This window comes from Notechis scutatus, chromosome 11 (assembly GCF_049901735.1).
Source record: "Notechis scutatus isolate UNSWTSFEM ecotype Mainland chromosome 11, rNotScu1.2, whole genome shotgun sequence".
Classification (NCBI taxonomy): Eukaryota; Metazoa; Chordata; class Lepidosauria; order Squamata; family Elapidae; genus Notechis; species Notechis scutatus.
In genome coordinates this window covers 12454576-12473364 of record NC_142019.1, presented here as the reverse complement: position 1 = coordinate 12473364, position 18789 = coordinate 12454576, and the positions used below count along the sequence as shown (strand labels likewise).

Below are 18789 nucleotides of genomic sequence, written 5' to 3'. Positions count from 1 at the left end.
GCAATAACTCACATGGTTGGGAAGACGCCAGGAACACAGATAAGCAATGACAACACAGGATAAAATCATGTTTGCTCCCAGCAGCTGCCGCAGTCAGCATTCAGTTCTTATAAGCTTTCATTCCCAGGTGTGGCTAATGAAGGGAATCAGGGCCCTTTCCTCCCCCATAAGCCATGCAACCCATGTTGCTCTCTTCCCTGTTCCTCCTTGCGTGCCCTAGGATGAAGCGGGGGTGGGCCTAGATCTTCCTCTGAACTCCCTCTCCCATGTTCTATCTCTCCCCTGCTCTGCCCAGCTGGACTTTGCCCTTCCCCAGCCTCCTCCACAGCCAACAAAACCACATTCCCCCTCCCTGTCAGCTGTTCATCCTCCTCGGGTTCAGACTGACAGGGGTATGACATATAGAGAACATGGAATACATGGAAAAGAGGAAATATTTCTGAATGTGAAAGATAAGTCGCCTTCAGCAATTTCAGATAGCACCTGACCATAACCAAAACAACATCCTCGCCCCACCCACACACACACATTTTTATTTTAATTCATCTGGAAAAGTTCCCAAATTGGGCCTGTGGAGGCCACCGCTCATTAAAAGGTGAACCTCTCATAGAATTCCAGAATTAATTATCTAATTTGCACCCTGCTCAGAATCTGACTTTTAAAAAGGTCAAATGGGTGGGAGACGTTGAAGGTGAATGACAACGGAATGGATTCTGGTGTATTTCAAAATAGCGTTGTTGGTATCTACCCTTTGCTTTCCCTGTGGAGCCTTTCACACCTGGAGTTTTCAGTGGGATTCAAATTAGAACTTTAATTCTGAGTCATTGAATGCTTTGCAAAATTTAGCAGCAGATTAACTGGTTGGATGGATGTAGCATAAGACCACTATGGCTCTTCTCTGTCGGAGCTGGCTTCCATACTAAATCTTAACCCCGAGAGTGTGTGGCTGCCTTAAAAGCAAGCAAATCAATTTCCTGTGTGGGAAGGGGTCGTTCTCCCATAACAAGTGCTCTTTCTTCAGTTTGAACATTAATACCCATTGACGCCTAGGTGCCATACATTACGGAGGTGTTCGAGGGTGCAAACTCATTATGCATTGACCATTCTCCCTTTCTCTCTCGTTTTAAATTGACTTCTGTTGAGGGGTTATTTGTTTCCTTCAATGTAGCTCTTTGTCCAATTAGGTTGACGCCATTGAGTTGAACGTCTGGGATATTGGAGGCCCCGCCAGCATGTCAACAGTCAACCAGTGCTTCTTCACAGATAAGGCATTGTACATTGTCATCTGGAACTTGGCACTGGGAGAAGAAGCTGTAGCGAATCTTCAATTCTGGTTACTCAGTATTGAGGTAGGAGCAAAGCTGTAGGCTGGCTTGCAGAATGTCTATTTCCCAGTACAGTACAGTACAGGGAGGCTTAGACAAGTTTGACAAACTTTATTGTTCATTTCTAACAGCTTCACCTTAAAATCCATCAAGGATGACATCTTTACATCAACTATGACCCAACCATCACTCTTCACCCCTATATGGCTATGTGATTGTCTATTCCTAATGTTGACTCCAGAAGGGACAAGGTGGCTCAGTGGCTAAGACACTGAGCTTGTTAATCAAAACGTTGGCAGTTCGCAGTTTGAATCCCTAGTGCCATGTAACGGAGTGAGCTCCCGTTACTTGTCCCAGCTTCTGCCAATCTAGCAGTTCAAAAAGCATGTAAAAATGCAAGTAGAAAAATAGGGACCATTTTGGTGGGAAGGGAACAATGTTCTGTGCATCTTTGGTGTTTAGTCATGCCGGCCACATGACCACGGAGATGTCTTTCGACAGCACTGATTCTTCGGCTTTGTAATGGAGATGAGCATCGCCCCCTAGAGCCGGGAACGACTAGCATGTATGTGCAAGGGGAACCTTTACCTTTACCTTTAATGTTGACTCCAGAAGCACATTTAGGAACATCTAGTTTAAGCTTCCTTCTCTATTACCCTCCAGATATATTAAATTTCAGTTCCCATAATTCTTCAGAGTCAAGGTCCAAGCTGTTTTGTTGTTGAGGAATCAAATCATTTTCTTTCATGATATAGGCAGAAAAACTCATAGGATGTGCCATAGAACCCTTTTTTAAAAAATCCTCTTAATGCGATACCAATATCTACCTCACCATAAAGCATAAAGTCATGTCATATACATGATGTCTGAATGCTGGCCTTGTGGCTTATTTGAAAAACTGGAATTACTCTGCCATTGGGTGATAAGCAAGTGGTGGCAATTATAGATAGGTGTATTTCCTAGTTTATCTTTGGTTTGCTTGTCTGCCCTACCTAAAACTTCCAGAGGGATGCCAGGCAAGACCAACTTTAAAAAGAAGCATAGAACATCATCACAGTTGGAGGTCTTCTAGTCCAACCCCCTGCTCAAGCAGGAGACCCTATAATATTTGAGACAAATGGCTGTCCAGTCTCTTCTTAAAAGCCTCCAGTGATGGAGCAACAACATCTGAAGGCAAGCTGTTCCGCTGATTAATTGTCTTCACTGTTAGGAAATTTCTCCTTAATTCCAGGTTGCTTCTCTCCTTGGATAGTTTCCATCTATTGTTTCTTGTCCTGCCTTCAGATGCTTTGGAGAATAATTTGACTCCCTCTTCTTTGTGGCAACCCCTCAAATATTGGAACACAGCTCTCATGTCACCCCTGGTCCTACTTTTCACTAGACTAGACATACCCAATTCCCACCCCTATTCTTCATGTAAAGCAGTCACTGGCTGAGTAGGAAATGTTCACTTTCATTTACCTGCAAGACCAAATCTACTTTGTTCTGACTCTCTCAACCAACTGTGGCTTAAATGAACCATAGCTTAATGTCCCTCTCTCTTTCCAGGCCAAGGCTCCAAATTCAGTTGTGCTGGTGGTAGGGACTCATCTGGACCTCATTGAAACAAAATTCCGTGTCGAGAGGATTGCCACCCTAAGAGCCTATGTCCTGGCCCTCTGTCGATCTCCCTCAGGTTCAAGAGCCACTGGTTTTCCAGACATCACATTTAAGCATTTGCAGTAAGTTGGATATGGGGGCAACAATTCACACTGGCAAGGCCTTGTTTCCAACCGCTTGCTTTTCAATTATTCAAGTATGACTAAGGGAGGGTGGGGCCATGGGTCTAGCTGTGAGCAAATTGGGGAGTTTTGCTGCAAGCAGTCCTCAACTTATGACTACAATGGAGCCCCAAATTTCTGTCGCTAAGCAAGACATTTGTTAAGTGAGTTTTACCTCATTTTACAACCTTTCTTGCCACAGTTGTTAAGTGAATCCCTGCAGTTCTTAAGTTAGTCACATGGTTGTTAAGTGAATCTGGATTCCCCCTTGAGTTTGCTTGTCAGAAGGTCTCCAAAGGGGGTCACTTGATCCCGGGATCCTGCAACCGTCATAAAGGGGAGTCAGTTGCCAAGCACCTGAATTTTGATCGTGTGAGCATGGGGAATGGTCCTAAGTCACTTTTTGAATGCCCTTGTAATTTTGAACGGTCGCTGAATGAACGGTCACTGTATGAGGACTACCTGCACTGCTATGAAACACCTTGCCTGAAAGATTGTGAATTAGACTGTCCAGAAGCACCAAGGAAGTGGCCACAACCTCCTCCTGTTATTTGTACTGGGGCATATGGGAGAAGGCATCAGCCAGAAAGTTCCTCCCCCCGGGATGTGTTTTAGCACGAAGTCGAATCGGTGGAAGTATTGAGCCCAGCTGACTTGTTTGGGTGATAGTTTTCACGGGGTCCTAAGGGCCTCCAGATTTTTATGATCAGTCCAGACTTTGAACGGTCTCTGTCCCCCTTCCAGCAGGTGGTGCCAGGTTTGCAGTGCCCATCTCACCACGAAAGCCTCTTTTTCCCATGCAGCCCATTGCCTCTCCGCGTCCGTGAGCTTGCGGGAGGTGTAGGTGCAGGGCTATAGGCATCCTTGGTTATTTCTTTGGAGTAACACTGCTCCCACTGCCACATCGCTGGCGTCCACTTGGATGATGAAGGATGTTGTTTGGGGTCAGGATGCTTCATGCTGGTTCTTTTTGCAAACAGTTCTTTCAGTGTTTCAAATGCCTTTTGGCAGGTTAGGTCCCACTGTAGGGGTTGTCCCGGGCAGGGTTTCGTTCCTGGGCCCCCTGTCTTTAAGGAGGTCTGTCATGGGTTTGGCAATCCTCACAAAGGAGGGGATGAATTGCCGGTAGAAGTTTCCAAACCCCAAGAAGCTTTGTAGCTGTCTGCAGGTGCGAGGGGGCTGCCAGCCTAGGATGGCAATTGCCAGAATCCTGATAGAAGACCAAGGGGAGTGTGATAAAGTCAGAGCAGTTCTTAAACATTAAGCAAGGTTCTTAAACATTAATCGAGGTTTTTAAATGTCTGAGATTAGGCCTTAAGCCCTGTGGTTGCCTCACCATATTCTACTCCAGAGAGCTGGTTACATTCTTTTCTATGAAGCAAGACCTAGCTCTAATGTTCTAATTTTACAGCTCAATCCAACATGCGCCACAAATAGAGCACAAGATAGCATTACCACGCCATGCTTAAGCTTTCAGGCTGACACAGTTGCTGCCCACAAAAATGTGTTGGTAATGAACCTTCTACGGCTTGGTTAGCCAAGCTTAGCGTGACTTTTGAATAGGAGATTTTAGGGTTTTTTTCAGTAGAGAAAGAATTAGAGGTCAACAATAGCTTATTGTCTGCCTTCTTCGTGACACGTGCCTCTGAGTTCCTGGTCTGCTTCTTAATTGCACTTCCTTGAGCCCAAGACAGTAGAACATGGTTAGAAAGACAGCCTTACGGCTCAGAGTGGACAATTGGTTTGGACTATAAATGAGGCAAACCAATTTTGCTAATAATAAGGGACAGGACTAGGTTCTTAGCAAAATATTTTCCCTTCTGTTTTCAGCAAGCAATACCATTCGTTAAGGTGCAAATGTAACAAGGAATGCTGAGTTGATCTCGTCTTATCTCAAAAAGCTAAGCACAGTCAAGCTTGATTTATCTATGGGTGAAATACCAGTAGGAAATCTAGGGCTAGATTATGAAATCAGAAGTGTCACTAAGAGTTGTGGTGGGGCAGTGGTTAGAATGTAGTATTGCAGGTTAACTCTGCCCCACTGCCAGCAGTTTGATCCTGACAAACTCAAAGTTGACTTAGCCTTTCATCCTTACAAGGTCAGTAAGGATGAGGATCCAGATTCTTGGGGGTGATAGGCTGACTCCGTCAACCACCCAGAGAGTGCTGCAAAACACTATGGAGCGATATATAAGTCTTATTGCTATTGCTATCCCAGATAACAATAGGGGTTACATGCAATTTTTCTCTTGCCATTTCTTTTTGCAGTGAACTCTCATGCAAAACATTGGAAGGCCTGGATGGGTTGCGACAGCTGATCTTCCACGTCAGCACAAACATGAAGGATGTTGGAAATTCCATTGGCTCACAGAGGCTTGTTGGGAGACTGGTGTGTAATTTTCTACAGGGGACAGTGGTGTCACTTTTTTGGGGGGGGCGTGGTCAGGGATTTCTCTGTTTTGTCATTTTTAAGAGACACATAAACCCTGCTGAGAAGTAATATAAACATGGCATATATATGTTAAGACTCCTTAGCTGCAGTTGTGTGCCCAGAAGATGCAGAAGTTGGACAAACTAGTCTGCACAATGTTCCTTTACTTTGTAACTGGGTGTGACTTCTGAGTATGGCTGTAATTCCAACTCTCTTGATCTCACCTTATTAGGGATAAATCTGACTGAATTACAGAGTCAGGGAATAGCTTTTCTAGCCTTGTCTCCTTAACCTTCTATGTCAAGTAGGGAGAAGGTTTGGCTCTCCAGAGTTTAGGAAAACCACATCTTCTAGGGCCTGTAGACAGTTGATAGGGAAAGCTGGGAATTGTAATTCAGTAACATCTGGGGTAAGAGGAAAGAATCAAAGTTGCTCTTCTGCAGTTCTACATGCTGTTTCTCCAACACCCTCCCTCCAATTTGGGTGGACCAGTGCTCTATAAGGATCTTGTAATAACAGTTGCTTATTTATGGAATAATTTAGACACGACGATAGATTTGGGACATGCATTTGAATTGTTTGAAAGCAGTGCATGAGATTGATGGCCAGCATCTGGTTTGCCAAGATGTATTGCCTCCAGATATGTTGGTTTGCCTTAGGTCTCCTAACAAGTAGTAGAACCATCCTCCATAAGTAGAACCATCCTCCTCCTTGGTGTGTCTAATCCAACTAAAGGCCATCCAGATATATTGGGATGGCTTCTTCTTGTTGTTGCGCCATATCCATCATAGGATGTTGGCGATCATGTTGCCAATCCTATTTTTATCAATAGCCGCACGAAAAAATGATGCTGATTTTTATCCAAACCAGTCCCTTAAATTTTGAAGCCACGATGTTCTTCTGCATGGACCTCATTTGCCTTCCATCTTTCCTTGGAGGATTAAGTGAAGGATGCCGGATTTTTCCAGGTGTCACATCGCATGTCCAAAAGATTCCAACTTTTGCTTTTTTATGGTTTTGATTCCAACGTTTGCTTTTTTATGGCTTCTTTGTGGTTTTGGCTTTCCCAAGCAGGTTATCACCTCCTCCTTTCTGATTTTGTCAACCCAGCTTATATGTAACATCCACCTGTAAATCCACATTTCAAATGCTTCTAGTCTCCTCAAATGGCTTTCTGTCAGAGACCAGCATCTAGAATTCATGGAGCTGCTTGGAAAGAACCAGTTTGCATAGACTAGTCAATGACCATCACCTACATCTTTGAACAGTTAATTAGCATACTTTATTAGCCTGTGAAATGCGGTGGCTCGGTGGCTAAGATGCTGAGCTTGTTGGTGAGAAAGGTCGGCAGTTCAGCAGTTCAAATCCCTAGCGCTGCATAACAGAGTGAGCTCCCGTTACTTGTCCCAGCTTCTGCCAACCTAGCAGTTCAAAAGCATATAAAAATGCAAGTAGAAAAATAGGGACCACTTTGATGGGAAGGTAACAGCATTCCATGCAGCTTCGGCATTTAGTGATGCCGGCCACATGACCACAGAGACGTCTTCAGACAGCGCTGGCTCTTCGGCTTTGTAATGGAGATGAGCACCACACCCTAGAGCCGGGAACGACTAGCACGTATGTGCAAGGGGAACCTTTACCTTTAATGTTGACCCCAGAAGCACATTTAGGAGCATCTTAGTTTAAGCTTCCTTCCCTATTATCCTCCAGATATATTAAATTTCAGTTCCCATAATTCTTCAGAGTCAAGGTCCAAGCTGTTTTGTTGTTGAGGAATCAAATCATTTTCTTTCATGATATAGGCAGAAAAACTGGTAGGATGTGCTGTGGAACCCTTTTTTAAAAAATCCTCTTCATGTGATATTGGTATCTAGCACGTAAGTGCGAGGGGAACCCTTACCTTATTAGCCTATACTTGACAAAGTATAGCTTACTTCTGCATCCAGAAGTAAGGTGTTTTTTTATTGGTTGACCCTGAATTCTAGTTAACATATGGAAAGAAAAAATACAGCCTTTTCATGACAACAACAGAGTCAATTTCATTCCTAGTCTCAGCAACCAGAATGTGCTATATAAAACTGGGCAGATACATTGCTTTGATGAAGAGATTGATTTGCACTATCATGTAACAGGTCCCGAGGAGCTATTTGAGCCTTCAAGTATCCGTCACAATTGAGCAACAGAGGAGAAGCCAAAACGATAGTGTGCAATATCTCACTGACAAGGAAATACAAGGAATCATTGAGAAAACTCCAGCCAATGACATCAAGGATTATGAAGACATGCAATCCGGTAGATATGCATGGAATAATTTTATCCAAAGCTAGGTGTACAGTACGGTTGGAAGCGTACGAGTAGATTCTGCTCACAAACTAAGCCTGTATCTGCAACGTTGAGGCAGCAAGCTTTTTCTGGTGTTCATGAAACCCAAAAGAGTGACCTGTGGTTGCATTCTAGCTGCATGTTTTCCTGAGTGAAAGCAGCTAATTGTGTCAATTAGTTATTGTGTCAATTATAAGGAACTCCTGGTATGATTTGCATGGGGGTGTTTCGAGTATTTCAAGAAGGAATGGATATTATAAAAGACAGAGGCAGGGGTGGGATGCTACTGGTTCTGCCTGGTTCTAAAGAACCGGTAGCTCTGAAGAACAGCAGACACCCAACCAGTTCTGTGTTTGCTGCTGTTTGGCCCACCCGCCCTCCCAGGCTCTTACCTGTCCTTTATTTCCTGCTTTTTCAACCTCAGCTGCTTTGCGCAGCACAGCTGAGGTTGAAAAAGCAAGAAAAAAGAGGCTTTTCAAACGCTGCGCACCCACACACAGCGCTTTTTAGCTCTCCGGACGGCACAGCTTAGTTTCTTTTTACACGCGTGCAAAACATTACACCAAACCGGTAGTAACACCACTTGAATCCCACCACTGGACAGAGGGAATAACAATGAAGATGTTTTTCTGCCTGCAAGAAATTCAAGAGGGCTCACCATTTAACACAAAATATGAACAATCTTCTTGCCGGAGTCGTTAAGCAAATCACTGTGGTTGTTAAGTAAATCACATGGTCATTAAGTGAATCTGGCTTTGATTGTTAGAAGGCAGCTGGGAAGCTTGCAAAAGCAGGAGACCCTATACCATATATATATATACAAAGAGAGAAACAGAGAGTCAGAGAGAGAGAGAGACAGAGAGACAGAGGGAGGGAGAGAGACCAAAAGGGAGACACATAGAGACAGAGAAAGAGGGAGAGAGAGAGGGAGGGAGGGAGAAAGAGATATGCGTGTATGTACTATATGTGTGTGCGTGTGTGTGTGTGTCATATATATGTATATGTACATGCACATGTGCATGTGCATGCATATACCATAGACATATACTATATACATGCCCTTTACCAAATGTCCAAATTTTGATCACATGACCGTGGGGATGCTCCAACTGTCATAAATGGGAGAGCCAGGAATAAGTCACTTTTCTCATTGCCATTGTAATTTTAAACAATCATTAAATGAATGGTGGTTAAGTCGAGGACCACCTATAAATAAATTGCAAGTCGAAATAGACTAGTAGCAATTCTCCGAGGAATGCATTTCATAGTTTAGGGGTACATTTGGAAACCATGTGCTTGGCTCAGGGCCAGATTGCAGTGTGGAGCTTTGTAGGTGTCTTTTGTATTTATTATTTTATTTTTTTTAGTAATGTGAATATACACATCTCTTCTGCTTTTTCTGCCACAACAGACTGCGCATGGAAAGCTTACAAGAATGAATGGAGGTCCCCAGTACAGAGGAATTTAAAGATAGTCTTCCGATTTTTAAAAATAGAATAGAATAGAATAGAATTCTTTATTGGCCAAGTGTGATTGGACACACAAGGAATTTGTCTTAGTGCAAATACTCTCAGTATACATAAAAAGAAAAGATACATTCGCCAAGAGTCAAGAATCATAAGGTAGAACACTTAATAGTAGTCATAGGGTACAATAAGCAATCAAATCATACTAGGAAACAAGTCAATATAAATCATAAGGATACAAGCGACAAAGTTATAGTCATACAGTCACAAGTGGGAGGGGATGACTGATAAGGAGTGGTGAGAAGATTAATAGTAATAGTAGGGCAGACTTTGTAAATAGTTAGACAGTGTTGAGGGAATTATTTGTTTAGCAGAGTGATGGCGTTCGGGGGGAAAACTGTCCTTGTGTCTAGTTGTTCTGGTGTGCAGTGTTCTATAGCATCGTTTTGAGGACAGGAGTTGAAACAGTTTATGTCCGGGATGTGAGGGATCTGTAAATATTTTCACAGACCTCTTTTTGACTTGTGCAGTATACAGGTCCTCCATGGAAGGCAGGTTGGTGGCATCTAAAAAGAATGGCAATCTAAAAAGAAGAGATAGGGGTAATTAAAAGGTGATTGCACCATTAGCCTGACAGTGATATTTTCCTTTCTCCCCCCAGCCATTAATTTCCTGATCGAAACAGGGACGCTGATGCATTTCCCAGACACAAGCCATGGGCTGAGGAACCTCTACTTCCTTGACCCGGTGTGGTTGTCTGAATGCCTGCAGAGAATCTTCAACGTCAAAAGCTCCAAGTCCATTGCCAAGAACGGCGTGATCAAAGCCGAGGACCTCAGGATGCTGATGGTTGGGATGGGGTTCACCAAGGAAGCTGAAGAGCAATACTTCCAATTCCTTGCCAAGTTTGAAATTGCGTTACCGATAGCAAACAACAGGTACGTTGGCAGAGTGACTGGGATTAGGGTCATGAAACAAAGTCACTCCACTTCTTTTCCTCCTTCTATGATTTGCTTATTGGCAGAGACACACCAGGCTCAGAAAGCACAAAAAAAAACTTGTACGATTATCTGGTGTACAAGTAGTCCTTGACTTACGATCACAACTGAGCCCAAAATTTATGTTGCTAAAGGAGACAAGTGTTAAGTGAATGTGACCTTTCTTGCCACAGTGGTTAAGTGAATCGCTGCAATTGTTAAGTGAGCAACACGGTTGTTAAGTGAATCTGGCTTCCCCATTGGCTTTGCTTACCAGAAGATCTCAAAAGAGGATCACATGAACCCAGGACAGAGGTGATATTCAGCAGGTTCTGACCAGTTCTGGAGAACCAGTAGCGAAAATTTTGAGTTGTTCGGAGAAACGGCAAATATCACCTCTGACTGGCCCTGCCAACCCCATCTATTCTCCACCTCCTGAGTCCCAGCTGATCACCTGGGTCTTCTTTGGTTGCCCTGCATAGGAGAACGGAGCTGGAAAGCAGGTTAGTGGGGTGGGGAGGGATTTTGGGGATTTTGCAGTATCCTTCCCCTGCCATGCCCACCAAGCCATGCTCACCAAGCCATGCCCACCAAGCCATGCTCACCAAGCCATGACACGCCCACCAAGCCAGACCCACAGAACCGGTAATAAAAATGTTTGAATCCCACCACTGCCCCAGAATACTGCAACTGTCACAAATATGAGTCAGTTGCCAAGTGTCTGAATTTTGATCAGGAAAGCTGTAGTGATTGAGTTGTTTTTTCCACTGGTGGTGTAACTATGAACAGTCACCAAATGAACAATTGTAAGTTGAGGACTATCTGTTTATGTGGAGACAAAGTGAGGTGGAACCTTTCTCCAAACTCTTTCCAACAATTTCCCAAAACAAGGATTCAGCCTTAAAGGTCATAGTAGCCTTGAAGCTGGAAAAAAAAAAAACAACCCTCCACGGGAGGTTTATTTTTCCTTTGGAATTTAATGGGAGGTTAAGAAGCCAGAGAGATTGAAAGGATATTTGTATATGAAACACAGAACATCTCATGTTCTCCTTGGCCATCATATCTCCAAACAAATTCCATCCATTAAAATTCGCCCCCTGTGCCCCCCCCCCAAAAAAAATCTCCTTTGTAAGAATGTCTACAGCAGTGGTGGGATTCAAAATGTTTTACTACCGGTTCTGTGGGTGTGGCTTGGTGGGCGTAGCAGGGGAAGGATACTGCAAAATCCCCATTCCCTTTCCACTCCTGGGGGAAAGGATATACTGCAAAATCCCCATTCCACTAACCTGCTTTCCAGCTCCGTTCTCCTATGCAGGGCAACAAAAGAAGACTCAGCCGATAAGAGGCAGAGAATAGATGGGGACGGGGCCAGTCAAAGGTGGTATTTGGCGGTTCTCTGAACTTCTCAAAATTTTCACTACTGGTTCTCCAGAACTTGTCAGAACCTGCTGAATACCACCTCTGGTCTAAAGCAAGATCTCTTTCACCTAATGGAATTAAAAGTAAAAGAAGAATGCAAGGGATTTATTTTATTCAAGACATTTGCATAGCCAAAATTTATTTCACCTATGGTTCGTTGATCATCCCAGAGGCAGTCTGATAAGTCATGTATTCATGGCTTATTCTGCCAGTTTCTGGATTTATTTCCCTTACATTTCACCCTCTTAGATCCATGTGGGGCTAAAAAACAGAGCCAGCTTGTGTCCTGAGCTCAAACATGACAAGCAGTGGTTAAAGCCAGAGTCATATTTGTGGTTTATTGGCTGTGATGGAGTCAATCTTCCTGTTCATCTGTTTCCCAGACCTTTCTGCAAGCAAGAACCAAGATCTCAATAAAACTGTCTGTCAGGATTCCAGCAGTTACCTCCATTTAAATCATGAGTCTCGAGCCAAACTTCCAAAACTTAAAAAGGATTTATTGGGAGTTAACATGTCCGGCACTGCCTGGGTGTAGCTGACTCTGAGACTCATAATTCATTGACACCCTTGACCCTGGTTTTCCCCCACCCCCAGGTGTATCGTAATTCATATTCTCCAATGGGACAGATCCATATCCAAGAGTCATCAATCATGCTCTCCAGTTAGAATTTTGCAGGTGGCAGAAAGTTCGGTCACCTAGTTACTATCTTTGAAAACATTTGTGGAATGCAGTTTCGGTTTTGCAAGCTGCTGCACTGCTCCCCTCTCCCTTTCTGTTGGCAACTCTAAAAAGACCATAGAAATATTTTATGAGTTGAAACTGTCACTTATCTAAACTTATTTGGGCTGAAAAGATAAGCTGGATCAGGTTTGGGCAGTACTTAGGTGAGAGACCTCCAGAAAATTATAGTCATACCTTGGCTCTTCAAAACATGTCAAATTTGGTATCTGGTGCATTTTGAAGAAGCAGTCTTGTTCCAGCGCTCGTCTTTTCCCCAATAGTCGACACACCAGGAAGAACTTGCTGATGTCGACTGGCCTTGTGACTTGCTATTTCTTCCAGTTGAAATAGCAGGTCACATAGTAAGTTATGTGGTTTTTCTCAGTATTCACTGGTTATAGTCTTCCGCAGGGATGGGATTCTACCAGTTTGGACCGGTTCTATAGAACCGGTTGCTATGATTCTGCACAGTTTGGAGAACCAGCAAATCATGCCCCTGGCTGCCGCGCCCTGCCCTGCCCCTCTTCGCCTGCCCCTCCCCTCACAGCCCCGGCGTCCTTATCATGCATGTGCAACGTTGTGCGCATTCCAGACATTGCTCACTGCATTCTTCCCCACCCAGTCACTCCTCAAGGTATTTCTTTTTTCCCCCTTCTGATGATCAGCTGTTCCTATGATCAGCTGTTCCAGGATTCCCCTTGCTGTCTTACTGCTTTGCCCAGGAGGCTTCCTTGAGACCCAGGAAGGCAAAAAATGGAGTGCCCCCCCCCACACTCAATTTTTTTCCTTCATGGACCCCAGGGAAGCCTTCTGGGAGAAAAAACACACCCCCCCCAGAAGGCCCAAAAAAAGTGCAGGGAGGTGCTGCAAAAAGGAGGAAGAGGAGGAGGAGGAGGAGGAGGAGGAGGAGGAGGCCATGCCCACCCAGTCACATGGCCATGCCCACCTAGCTACACCCACCTAGCCATGCCCACAGAACTGCTTGTTAAAAAATTTGAATCCCACCCCTGGTCTTCTGGAACGAATTACAGATGAGGGCTGAGGTACCATTGTATCAGGCCGTACTAGCTAGAATTTTCCAAGATCTTCTTGGAAAAATATAAGAAGCAAAGTTGCTTCCATATTGTTGCCAAGAAAACTGTCTGGACATACCTACGTAGTCCTCAGAACCTGCGCACAACTTTAACAGTAATATGTTACTTTTGAAAAGGGCAAGACACCATAAAATCATTTCATCAAAAGGGAACCAGCTTAGACACACAGAAAAAAGCACTCTTTGACAAGGAGCTTACAGCTAAGACATGGCATGAGTTGGTTTCATGCAGGAATGATGTTCTCACTGGTTTATTATGCCTTAGGTCAGGGGTCCCCAAACTTGGGAACTTTAAGACTCCCAGATTTCTGGGAGTTGAAGTCCACAAGTCTTAAAGTTGCCAAGTTTGGAGACTTCTGGCTTAGCTTTACGTGTAAACAAAGCCACCCTGGCTTATTCAGCAGACTGTGTTGTTTCCAGATTTTGGATACAACAGTCAGTCCCTTACCGCTGGCCACACTGGCTGAGGCTAATAGTAGAAACTGCAATCCAATCCTTTCTGGAGACTACTAATAGAATGTGTCACTATTGCAAAGGTCTATTTCCCTTCCCTTCCACCCAATTTATTACATCTGGCTGGGGGGTGTGCCTAAAAAGAATCAAAATAAACTTTGCGCATGAAGTTGACACGTTAGCAGGTCCTTCTGCCAAGAAGATAGGGTGTGAAGTCTTTGCATTTGTGTTGGACTTGTCTTAAGGAAATGGATTCTTCAATGCTGCCATCATGAGTTTCTCTGAACTATGAGTCAGAAGCTCTTCTAAATACCAGAAGCTGTTTAATTTGGGGCTTAAAAAAAAAAAGCATATTTTTTTTCTTCAATTTGTTCTTTCTTCCTCCTCCTCCTCTTTTCTTGACAAACCTATCACAGCAAGGAAGGACATCACTGTCTCCCTTTCCCACCCTTTTCAGAGCCTTCTCGTTCAAATGCTGCTCTTTATTGACACGGTTACTATGATTAGCTCTCTAGGATGGATCATCGGCAGTTAGCATCTGGGTCGTCGGACAAACATTTGGTGACCCTGTAGAAAAACTGTTGTCTCTTTTGTCAGCCAAGAAACATATTTTGGAATCTTCTAACAGAGATAAATGCACTCTGTGCTAAAGAGCTCAAGTTTAAGGGTTATTCTGAGACTGTAGCTAACTTGTTCCCTTGTCTCAGTTCCCATATGGAGCCGAAAATACATTATTCAGGACCACTGACCACAATTCATGCCACGATTCTGAAAGTTAATGCAGTTAATTATTCAGTACAATGTAATTTTTCATCGGTATACCTTTTTTCTGAAAGTGGTTCCTGGTCTTAAAAGAAACCAAGATCCTTCATTGCTTTCATTTGTAAAATCAGGCTCTTCTTCTAGCATTCAATTATAATGGGTTTTTTTTTATGACAATTACAATTTTAAAAACATATTGTGTTCAGTATTTTTGCACTTAGACATTTCACAGGGAAACCAAGACAAGGTGTTTAATAGAAGCTCTTTTTATGTGTAAGATGCTACAGTGGCAGATCATCACAACTGTTGTTAGAACAGTTCACCTGGAGGTTTATCTATGTCCGCAGAGTCACCTGAGTGGTGCAAATTGGTTTGGAGCTTTCTTGGAACTGTTGAAAGGATTGTGTTGTAGATGTGTTTGTTCTCTTAGGGTGTGACACAACCTAGGATAGGGGTTTGCAACCTTAAACACTCAAAGAGCCATTTGGACCCATTTCCCACAGAAAAGAAAACACCGGGAGCCTCAAAACTTGGGTGGGTGTGGCCAACTCAAGGTCACTCCCACCCAGTCACATGACACACACCCCACCACACCTACCCAGGTTTTGTGGCTCCTGGTGTTTTCTGTGCGAAATGGGTCTCCCTCCCTCCCTCTCATTTCTGTTTTTTATGTTTTACCTTCTCAGCCCAGGTGAGGAGTGACTGGGAGGGGAGGGTGAGGGGCAGGGCCAGCCAGTGGTGGGATCACCCAACAGGGAGCCACAGCAGAGGGCCCAAAGAGCTGCGTGCGGCTCCAGAGCCGCAGGTTGCTGACACCCGACCTAGGAGAACAAACACATCAAGACTAGATTCAGGAGTCCATCTGCATTTAAAAGACACTGGACACTCTTTTGGAGACAACAAAGTCCCTATTTTGGATAGATAGAATCTCTGGTTTGAAAGACGGGTCAAGGAGGCCATCTATGTCAAAATTGAATAGCCCTCTCTCAACAGAGGGAGAGTGATACGACATCCTCTATCTCCAATCTACAACACAGTCCTTTTAACAGGTCCAAGAAGGCTCCACAACAATTTGCACCACTCAGGTGACCCTGAAGACACAGATAAACCTCCAAGTGGCCTCAATGACTCTCTAAAAAGGATGCAAATGACCAGCTGTCTGCAAGGAATATAAATCCTTCCATACCCCACCATCCAGTCAGAGCTGAAGAAGCTTCTTGAATGAGAAGCGAAATGTCTTCAAAGAAAAACCAGAAAGTCCAGTTGCCTCCTTGAGGGGGAAAAAAAAAAAAAAGCACCTTTGGGGCAACCATGACCTGGATGACTGAGCATCTCCATAGATAAAGAGCAGGTACTTTCCTTGTGCAAAGTCACGTTATAAACACAGCAACCTACAAAACCCACAATTGCCTCAATAAAACACCCTAAAAGTAGATGGGAAGAATCTAGATTTTGGCGGGCAGGGGGAGGGAAATAGGAAAGAGGCAGTGGTGGGATTCAAATTTTTTTTACTACCAGTTCTGTGGGCGTGGCTTGGTGGGCGTGGCCAGGGAAGGATATTACAAAATCTCCATTCCCTCCCCTCCCCTCCCCACTAACCTGCTTTCCAGCTCCGTTCTACTCTGCAGGGCAACCAAAGAAGACCCAGCCGATCAGCTGGGACTCAATGGGAGGCAGAGAATAGATGGGGGTGAGGCCAGTGAGAAGTGGTATTTGCCGGTTCTCCAAACTACTCAAAATTTCCGCTACTGGTTCTCCAGAACTGGTCAGAACCTGCTGAATGCCACCTCTGGAAAGAGGATGTTAGAACTTAAGTGTCTGAACATGAAGTATGAGACACAGTAATGGGATGTATTGGTAGATGTTTTCATCCAGCAGATGGTAATGAAGTTCTCCTTTCCAAACCTTCACCTTGAATAATCGGAATGTTTAACTGGGTTTCAGTTATCTCCTGCCCCACCTGCTTCCTGCCAAGCCAGCCTTTGATGTTCACAGCTTACGGCACCAGACAACAAACACCATCCAAAGAGTATTCAAGATGAGCTTTGTTCCTGTTGGGTTTTGGCAACGGTTCATAGCCCGGATGCTGATAAGCCTTGCAGAGATGGATCTTCAGGTATGCGGATGAAAGAACTTCCGCGAGTGATGAAACCACAACACATTTTGGCAAATGTGCTTTCTCGGTCTACAATGGAATGTATTGTTTTATCTAGCTTGGTTCACGGTTTTAAGAAGATAAAAGGGGACAGAAACAAATATGAAGAGAGAAAAAGAGAAGGAGGAAGAAGAAACTCAAGGGCAGAGCTAAAATGAATAAAAGAGAAAATCTGAACAGAAAAGAAGGGTGGGAGAGATACAGGAGAAGTAGCTTCCAATCTTCTTTACAACAGTTATAAGTACAATTATAAAATACATAATTATAAATATATCTCTTGCAACTCAGCTCTCTTTTCTATAATCTGTTCTGGCTGAGGATGGAATGTAAAGCATCAGCTGTGAACATCTTATGATTGTATGATCTTATGATCATAATCTCATGAGTAGCTTATGATTGTTGTGGACCAGAGGTCTCCAAACCTGGCAACTTTAAGACTTGGGAGTTGAAGTTAAAGTTGCCAAGTTTGGGGACCCCTGTACGTGGACCAATGAAAATTAAAAGTTATATTCATTTAGTGGGGTCCAAAGTCCATTCACCTCACAGCTTCACTCAGCATCCTTGGAAAATGTACCTTTTCCAGCTTTAATTATTTACCAGAATTGCATTGTCATCAGAATGTATTAGTATTAATGCTCTTGCAGGGCACAGATTGGGAAATCAGGGTTTTCAAGAATAATGTTGGCGAGGAAGCCAAATTTGAGTTTGCTAATGGAGATGCCACTCGATTAAATCCCTTATAACATCTATTGTTCCCTATCGAATTTTTTTTTTATTTTGGTCCAATCCCAAGGAGGGTATTTGGATGGCATTAAGAACTACCAAAATCGTCCTTCGCAATTATAGAACAAAGCTTTGTTTTATCTTCAAAGCAAAAAAAATTCAGGCATGCCTATATCCAGAACGTGTGTGTTCTGCTGAAGACATAATAGAAAGACATTTGGCACTAGTTAATTCTAAGCACTTGATTACATTGGCATTAACTTCATGGGCAATCTGTGTAATTAGCCATCCAGTCTTGTTATCTTGTTATTATCTTGTCATCGCTTCAAACTGTTCAGCTGATTTGTATCAACACTGGGAATAATTATGTATGATTTCAGGGCCATGGTAGGCTCATATAAACATACAGTTTATACTGCATGTTGAAAGTATTTCTCGGGAACCCTGCAGGGTGTGTTCTTGGTATGACCCCAGAATTAAGGATGCAAAATGGCAGTCTTCAATGGCAATGCAATTGACTGATTGATTGCTGGATAACAAGCAAAACATGCCACCAATAGCAATATAGTTTCCCAAAACTGAAACAACCCATTGGTTCCACTGTTCTCTGAGCCAGACAGACTTTACTTTAAGCATAGCCTTTAGTTCTGGAAAAGATTTGGAAAAAGGTACAAAGAAAAATGTGAAGATGATCCAGAGATAATGTAGGAAGCATTGTATTATTGGAAGAGATTGAGGGACACGGTTATGATTAGCTTTCAGAAAGCAGATGTCAGACCTGCCCCAATCTGATCCCTTAGGAAAGAAAGACCCTCGACTCCATTTGTTTGAAACAAAAAGTTATTTTACTAAAAGATGTTGGCTGCAGTAAAGTAAGGCTTGATCTTTGTTCCCTGCAAGCAAAAAATACAGAAAAGTTTCCCCTCATCCCAGCCATCCTCCCCCCAAGAACATCTTTAGCCAATCAGAACTCGCAGAAGTGTTTTGAGAACACTGAAGTGTTTTGGGGTAATCAACATTCTTTCTCAGGGTGCCTGGCCTTGGGTGCTGATACAAACTGGTTCTGAGTTTCTCTGGTCTTTATCACTTGTCATTCTCCCCTTCCTATTTCCCATCATGTACACACACCATTTATTGCACCATCATGTACACACACCATCTATCCTTCCTCCTGCTTCTGAC

At 43.5% G+C, this 18789-nt stretch overlaps 1 protein-coding gene across 3 annotated transcripts in view; it reads left to right on the top strand.

Annotated features, from left to right (window-relative positions):
* The window catches only part of LRRK1 (leucine rich repeat kinase 1), an 89476-nt gene that overhangs the window by 29995 nt on the left and 40692 nt on the right, over positions 1-18789 (top strand). For all 3 annotated transcript variants that reach the window (XR_015750798.1, XM_087972796.1, XM_087972795.1), the window contains 6 exons: positions 1185-1349; positions 2874-3046; positions 5354-5474; positions 7649-7808; positions 9966-10242; positions 16674-16845. Coding sequence is in view for 2 of the 3 variants with exons in the window: in XM_087972796.1 (XP_087828922.1) it covers positions 1185-1349; positions 2874-3046; positions 5354-5474; positions 7649-7808; positions 9966-10242; positions 16674-16845 (1068 nt within the window). In the remaining variant the exon portion in view is untranslated. The remainder of the gene's footprint in view (positions 1-1184; positions 1350-2873; positions 3047-5353; positions 5475-7648; positions 7809-9965; positions 10243-16673; positions 16846-18789) is intronic.